The sequence below is a fragment of the Cydia pomonella genome, chromosome 9 (genome assembly GCF_033807575.1).
Source record: "Cydia pomonella isolate Wapato2018A chromosome 9, ilCydPomo1, whole genome shotgun sequence".
Classification (NCBI taxonomy): Eukaryota; Metazoa; Arthropoda; class Insecta; order Lepidoptera; family Tortricidae; genus Cydia; species Cydia pomonella.
Window position 1 is genome coordinate 22,108,714 of NC_084711.1, and position 8,269 is coordinate 22,116,982.

Sequence of the window (8,269 nt, forward strand, 5' to 3'; positions counted from 1 at the left end):
GATGAATTTAGAATACTTAACAAAATAATAAATTATCAACTTTGCTTAAAATGACATCCGTTTATTATGATGTGTTGGTCACTTCCCTTCGATGTTATACGCAGATTCTACTTCATATAGAAGGATAACGAGCCGACAAATCGCCTGATAGTAAGCAATTACCGTTGTACATGTGTCCTGCAACACCAAAGGGGTTGGAAGTGCGTTGCCGACCTTTAAGATGGGGACGGGTTGAGAGACATGCATCATTGCTTTATACACAGAATTTTATAAACGAGGACGCTATGGAACTGTCAATATATTTACAGTGCGTTTGTGCAGTTTTTTTCCCACATTTTCATCTTGCCCTATATTTATCCAACTGAACAACGGACTCGACCTTGCATTTAAATAATTTTATAACAGTAGACGCTCTGGCATTGTCAATATATATCAAAAGGGTGGTTATATTTTCATCTTGCCATATTTCCTCAACTGACTTACGGACTCGGTCTCGCCTCGGCCATCTATCTTTTTCCTACTTCACGCTAATAGTAATAACTAGCGCTGACACAAGCATTGTTTACACACACATTAAGGAAATTAGACCCTGTGCACTGTCAATATATTACTTATTTTTACTGTCGACTGCATTGCTACAGCAAATGTCAAAATCCAGGCGGCAACATCGATTTTGACATTTGACATTAATGGAGTTGACATGTTGCGCTACAATACTGCTACAGTAATGCTGCTGACTGCATTAGTGCCGCAAATGTCAAATTTAATATAAAATAATGCTGGTGTATTCTAAATCCGAACGGCAATGCTGTATCCCAAGTCATGTCCAATTTGCCCTACATTTTCCCCGATCAACGGACTCGGCCTCGCCTCGGCCATCTATCAGTCTCCTACTTGACTTGCAAATGACCGACGCTGACACAAACATTGTTTACACACACCGTGTGATGGATTGAAGAAAACGGACGCTATGGAGTTGTAAATGGGTCAAAAACTTTGTAGTATTAAATAAAACTACGTATGCGTATTATACATATGTTTGTAACTATATCCAGGGCCCATACCTTTTGTGCCGTTGACAGAAAAATGACGTCACGCTACATAGAGTTGAATTCCAATTAGTATTTTCGTAATAATTAATCATTCATCAACCTCTTTAGGTAAGTTATTAGGTAAGTTATATACATATACTTGGCAATCAGTACAGAAACGTCTAACTGACTTTCATCTTATTGTCAGTCAAATAAATAATAGATTATTAATTTATTAAATAATACATATTTTTGATTTTTAACAGCGTAACAAGCTTTTATTCTGGTAACATATATTTATTTTGATACCCGTCCATAAGTAAGTTATCTAAATTTGTAGTATTGTAAAACAACTCCCTGTATGTTAAATTACGTCATTTTTGCGTCAACGGCATGAAAAGTACGGGCCCTGAGTATATCACTTTATTAAATATAAACCAGTTTAAACAAAATAGATAAAACAAAGTAAAAAGTAGGTATTAAATATACAATATAGTCCTCCTCATCGTTTTCGATGACGGCGACCCCTAATAAACATTATGGACGTTGTCTAACGTGAGCCCTATTGTCAATGGCCAGGCCGAACTTGCTCTTAAATACCCTATTGCACGCGTGTGACAATAAAGTACACGTAGGAGGGCTTAGGTCTCTCTTTTCGTAACTGACATTTTATGTCTAGACTTCAAATATTTTGAAAAAATATTATACGTACAAAGGCGAACCTATCCCTAAAATGGATTATATCACGTGTAATGAATGGACAATACATCTCAACGTTGCGTTCGGGGGCAACAAGATTTTTTTATTTATTATTGATTAAAATGTTTACATGACATTAAAGTTGAACCAATGCGTCACGAAACTTAGACTAACAGCAATAATCAACATTAATTTTGACACAGGTGAATATTTTCTTCAGTCTCCCGTTGACCAGGAACGCTATAAAGCGTCTGAAAGGTCGGAATATATTTCAAGTTAATTACACGCGATATACTCCGTTTACATTACATTATTAGATTCGATTTATTTAATTCACAACATTACAGTACAAATTATATTAATGTCTGTTTATAAGAATCTATATTGTGATCGTCGAACGGAGCTCAACGAGGGTGCGGAGGGTTAGGGTCGGCAACGAGCATGTAACAGCTCTGGAGTCGTCGGCCTCCATAGGCTACGGACGGAGACTACTTACTATCAAGCGGATTTGATTAAATGAAATTTTCGCGGTTCCGGTGCTCGAGGTCACAAACTTGGATTAATCATAGGGCCAATATCATAAGCAAGTTTGCAAGAAATCAAAACTACTCGATTTCACGCAAACGCACAAAAAAATCTATATAGTTACTGTAGTTATTATACGTTTTTTAAAAATAAGTTTATTTAGATTTTGTATTCCCTCCTGCAGTCAAAATATTTTTTTTGTTAATGTTTAATAATTCAATAAATAATAACACGTTGTTTCTCTTTCAAATATTATATACTACATTATTGTAAGGAAGCCTTGGTTATCTATCATCAAAATATAATTTACTTAATGTGTGGGGATTGTTTTCGATACTGTCAACTGTAGTACAATGGTAGACATGTTTGCGTTTGTTTCCTTGTCATGTTTGGTTATTGCTTAATTAATTTATACCTTAGCTCTCTGTTCTTATTCCACGCTCCCAATTAGTGTGAGCTTGTATTCTACTGTGACTACATGACTTCCGACATTAAATATGTCGCCATTAAAAATAATCAATACCATTATCATTGTTGAAAATGTCATGGGCATTTTTAGAAATTATTTATTTTTCAAACCGGAATTTAAGAAGCTCGCCAATTTATACATTGTTCTAATCATGTGTGTGAACATTTACGGTTGTACATTATTTTATCAGACATCCTTGTTAGTAATGAAATTTAAAACTAACGACCGTAATATGAATATTTATTCCCTTATTTATTACAACTTTGCCTCAATTACAATCTGCACCGCTGCAATAATTTTAGCCGTATTTAATAGACATTCCTTTAAAACATACGTCAATAGTGTGTTCACTATCTACAAGTTGTGCAAAAATGACATTATATATCAAAACTCAATGAATAAACTGAAAAAACGCGTGCTTATAGTATCGTCCTTATCTGTGGTTTTGTTAATTTTTAGGAGTATATGTTACTTTTTAATATATTTGAAAAGCAAGTTTCTCTTCGACCACGACGTTAACTTCTCTGTGGTTGTGTTCATTGACCTGACTTTACAATATCGCTATGTTATTGAAAGTGTTACTTTCTATATTTTATGTGACGTTGTAGTATTTTGTTTGCAATATCTGAGTTGTTCTGTGCGTATGTCTAAAGTAAAGCTAAATCATGAAGATCTCGGTAATGGGGATTTTTTGAAACTCGAAGATAATTTGAAGAAGTGGGGTGTTGTCAGCCGACAGTTATTGATTTGTGTCAACCAGCTTTCATCTAGTTTTGGATTTTTGGTAATTTTCTTTAGCAACCAATCCATAATTTGTTTTTCATCACACTTGCTCACGTCATTCATCACACTTTTAAACGGTGTTATAGTTACGCCAGCATACTGTGATGTAGTGAGGAATATTATGGCCTCGGGCGCAATAGATTTTTTGAAATATTAAATTAATTTAAGTAAATTTTACGACCGGTTTGGCCTAGTGGGTAGTGACCCTGCCTACGAAGCCGATGGTCCCGGGTTCAAATCCTGGTAAGGGCATTTATTCGTGTGATGAGCATGGATATTTGTTCCTGAGTCATGGATGTTTTCTATGTATTTAAGTATTTATACATATTTATATATTATATATATCGTTGTCTAAGTACCCTCAATACAAGCCTTATTGAGCTTACTGTGGGACTTAGTCAATTTGTGTAATAATGTCCTATAATAATAATAAAATCCTACATTATTTTGAGAAGTGTGAAGAAAACAATGTATGTGCCACGGGTGGAAACTACAGGATTTACGAACTCGTATTAATTAAGCCCTCGCCTTCGGGTGCGGGCTTCAATTTACACTCGTTCCTAAATTATTATTTATACACAATGTACTAATAAAGTTTATATTCTTGTACAAGATATTTCTTACTATTTTTCGCAGATGGGTTTAATGTTATCTGCAGCCACAATTCAGCATATTATGCTTATATATAAAGCAGTATGCATCGTTCAAATTCCAGTAAGTAGTGATGTCACTAATATTATGTTGTCTATGAAACCTCACGAACCCGTCGCCACCATAAGGTGCGACCAGACCGCAGCTTAAAAAACGGTCACGATACGGAATCGCAGTAACGCGTCGTATGCGTACCGTTTTTGACGCATGCTCCGCACACCGCTGCTTAAAAAACGGTGACGGTACGGAATCGCAGTGACGTGCTTCACGCGAATCTTTTTTGTTTACAAAACAGTTGCGTCTTTTACGTCACCGGTGTGGTGTCTGTCATAAGATCTCCGTGTAATATTTTTTGCGATTTTTACGCAGATCAATTTATGGTGCGACAGCGTATTTTAAGCAGCGGTGTGGGGAGCATGCGTCAAAAACGGTACGCATACGACGCGTCACTGCGATTCCGTATCGTGACCCTTTTTAAGCTGCGGTCTGGTCGCACCTTTATATCAAAGTTACGCTCTCATTGTTACGGCCAAAGATGCCAAGTTGGTTTATATATATGCCGATTAAAAAAAACTGCTGAAACACAATTATTCAGTGGAGACCAAAGATGCACATTTTACAGTACTAGATATAGCATTATTAATGTTTAATTTGATCAGGAAGTGAGAGCTTACACACTAACCGTCAGCATAGTATCGACTAACTATGTAACGGTAATGCTGCTCATCGTGACGAGCGGTCAGCGAGTTCGAAAGAGTGCGGAGAAGCTGGATAAAGATTTAGCATCGATGTGCAATCTTTTGGAAGCCTGTAAGTGTAACATTTTTTTAAATTACCTTCCCGTACTGAAAAATGTTCGCCGAGTGGAGCACAGACAGCTTTCACGCTGTGCTGCTTAAGAAGGTGGCGTCCCTGTGGCAACGCGTGCGGAGCAGCACACAGTCTTTTAAAACACCCCAAAAAGTGAACCGGTCTTTTTATTCCACATTATGATAGATTGTGTGGATTGGGTTTACAGAGCTGAAATTCAGCAGAATTGTGTATTATATAAGGGTCTAATTATAATTAAACCCCAAAAAAATTGTAGTTTTATTTTGAATTATTCATGTCTTTTTATTTTCCGGTATCGGAATTTCGCTAACTTTGAAAATTATTATTTCATAATCTATGTGCACTAGAAACGCGGGAGTTTCAGTCTAGTGTTTAAATCCACATAATCTATCATAATGTGGAATAAAAAGACCGGTTCACTTTTTGGAGTGTTTTAAAAGACTGTGCAGCACCAACACTCTCCCGAAGGTGATTGCGGTAAGGGTCGACAGCCCTCTTATAGCTCACTGGATGTCAATGCATGTTCGATCCAATGAGCATTATATGTTCTACTAACATTAACGTTTTAGTTTTATAGTTTTGTTTTTCTTTGTTAGCTACTAATATAGTATTGTAGACAAAAGTATGGATACGTGGTGTCTGAAATAAATATTTTCATTTTAATTTTTTTTTTCATTTTCAAAACTACCTATGTTTAGTCCATAAGCATGTGTTTGACGGACGTAAAATCCACGATGAAGCTTGGTTTAAGAGCGTCCGCTAGCATTTCTCGAGCGGAATTAGTCTAATATTATAAGTGTGTTGCCATGGTAGCCATACGATTTGACAGTTCGTAGACTAAATATTATTAGTCTAATAGCGTTCGGGAAATTTGGATTGGGATAGATTGATTCCTTGCATTTCATCAAAAGAAGATTGTATAGCAGCTATATATATAAACGCAATATTCCACCGACAAAACAGCAATTTTTTTGTTTTTCATATTTACTTCAAGATGGGCTCTCAGCGACCGTGACGTCACGATCGCTTATCGTTTTGTTAAGAGCGTTTCGCAAGTGAAGTACGACTGTCCAACTTTGACTTTCATTTCTGACTTTCGGATTACTTTAATGCGATGGGTTCCATACAGACATTGGATCCTAAAAACAAACCTGATCGATTGATACCATCAATAAAAAAAATTACATCTAGCCTATATTAATAGGCTAATAATAAATTAATTAATTATATCCAGGGCGCGAAGCGGAAGATTGCGCTCGGTTGGCGCGCGCGCTGTGTCGGCGGCTGAGCGCGGCGCCGCTGCGCGTGCGTCTGCTGGGGCGGCCGGTGCAGATGTCGCTGCTCACCGCCGGGCTAGCCATCATGGCGGACTGCACTATCATACTACTGCAGTTCAACCAAGTTGTATAATTAGTAGTGTGGATTTAAGAAAAAACTTAGACATGTTCATGTTTTTGAAAAGTTTGTGCTTAGTGGGCTTCGTACTTTGTGTATTACTATATTCGTGTATTGTGTGTAGTATTTAAACCTCATATCACCTTAACAGAAAATATAAATATAAATATATATGATGCTACTGTAAATGTTGTATTGACTTGTAAAAGAGCCCCTGAGGCCTACTTACATAATAAATTTTTGAATTTTGAATTTAAGATACAGTGTATAAAATATACTTAATATAAAAAACCGGCCAAAGGCAAGCCCGACTTGAGTTCCAAGGCAAAGACGAAACCACCTTAGTCTAAATATTTGGCTTGGCCGTTTTATTACTACAACAACTGTTGTATAATAAAAAACGGCCAAGCTACATATTTCGACTAAAGTGTAGTTTGTGAAGTTAGCCTTATGCTTTCGTCTTGGCAAGATTTTACATGAAAATGTTTTTGATGGGATTTCACTTCTTTTCATTTAAGTTTCCTATGACAATCTTCCATCCCCTAATTTGAAGGCTTGGGGGTGATTTACTATTAAAAATACCGAATTATGTATCTGGGGGCATATTTTATACAATCTGCTTTTATTACTGATTCCCCATACAAACTTTAACCCATTTTTCCCCCTAACGCCCTTTTCTTCCCCCTTTTCAACCGTGCGAGGTAATTTTCTGGTTGAAGACTATTTTATATCCTTCTCCATAACAAAAACTATGTACATACCAAATTTCAATTAAATTGGTTCAGCGGTTATTGATTCCCTACACAAAATTCCACCCCCTTTTTACCCCCTTAGGGGCAAAAGCTTTCAAGGTTTTGATTTTTTTGTTGTTTGCGTACTAATACTATCCTACCCACCAAATTTCAGCTTCCTAGGACTTCAGGAAGTACCCTAAGAGCTTTGATTATCATCAGTGAGTGAGTGAGTGATTCAGAGACGGGAGAGAGGGTTTTTTTTTTTAATATGAATAAAATCTTAAGTATGAGAACTATGCAATTGATATTTTTTATGCTTAATAATAATAAGTCAACATTATACCCCCAGAATTTTGGAATTTCAATATGTATTATCATCATGTACATAGTAGATGTTACATTGTTTAAGGTCAGATCATGACACCCTGTAAGGGCACACAATAATATTATTCTATTATATTCGAATTCCATTCGTTAAATTCGTTTAATTCGTTAAGGCCAGTGACGATATTTTATTGGATTAGACTCGCATACTTACGAATATTATTTGATTTTATTTTTCATATTTTAACTATTACATTGTTTTACTATAAGAACTTAGTTTTCATTTACCGCTCTAGTTAGCCGGCTACAATGTGACAGACAGACGGACGGACGAACAGATTCGCACCATAAGGGTTCCTTTTATACTTTTTTTGTACGGAACCCTAAAAATTAAAAATAGACATGAGTTGTTATTGTTGGAAATAGGAAACGTATTATTTCTCAATATTGTGAATGCCCCAGATAACATACAAAGGTTATCAAATAAATTGATAGCCTTACAAGCAATTCTTTCGAAAGTGATCATCAATCATATATACAAATCAATTAGACTAATAGGAATAAAAACATTGCATTTACATAAATGCCACTCTATAAAAAACCTAACAAGTTAAAACACGTTTCAATAATGTCCGCATTAAATATTTTGAAAATGCTAAATTTCATTGAAAATATACAATGTATTTATCGCAATTACTCATCTTTCAGTACAAGTGTGAAATACTTCATAAAATTACGAATCATTATTGAAATTGTTACCACTTTGGTTGCTTGTGTGTTCATGGTACAAGATTTAGTAAATACTTATGCAAAAAACAATAGGACAA

At 35.7% G+C, this 8,269-nt stretch overlaps 1 protein-coding gene across 1 annotated transcript; it reads left to right on the plus strand.

The window, feature by feature from the left end:
* The first annotated feature begins 2,505 nt into the window (after positions 1-2,505).
* LOC133520995 (uncharacterized) lies at positions 2,506-6,445 on the plus strand. The gene has a single exon (XM_061855716.1). It carries the CDS (start codon positions 2,753-2,755, stop codon positions 3,662-3,664), a length of 912 nt encoding a protein of 303 aa, XP_061711700.1. The 5' UTR covers positions 2,506-2,752; the 3' UTR covers positions 3,665-6,445.
* The last annotated feature ends 1,824 nt before the right edge of the window (positions 6,446-8,269 follow it).

What these genes read in the sequence shown, in the direction of transcription:
- LOC133520995 (XM_061855716.1), top strand. Translation starts at nt 2,753, where the DNA reads ATGTCGCCATTAAAAATAATCAATACCATTATCATTGTTGAAAATGTC.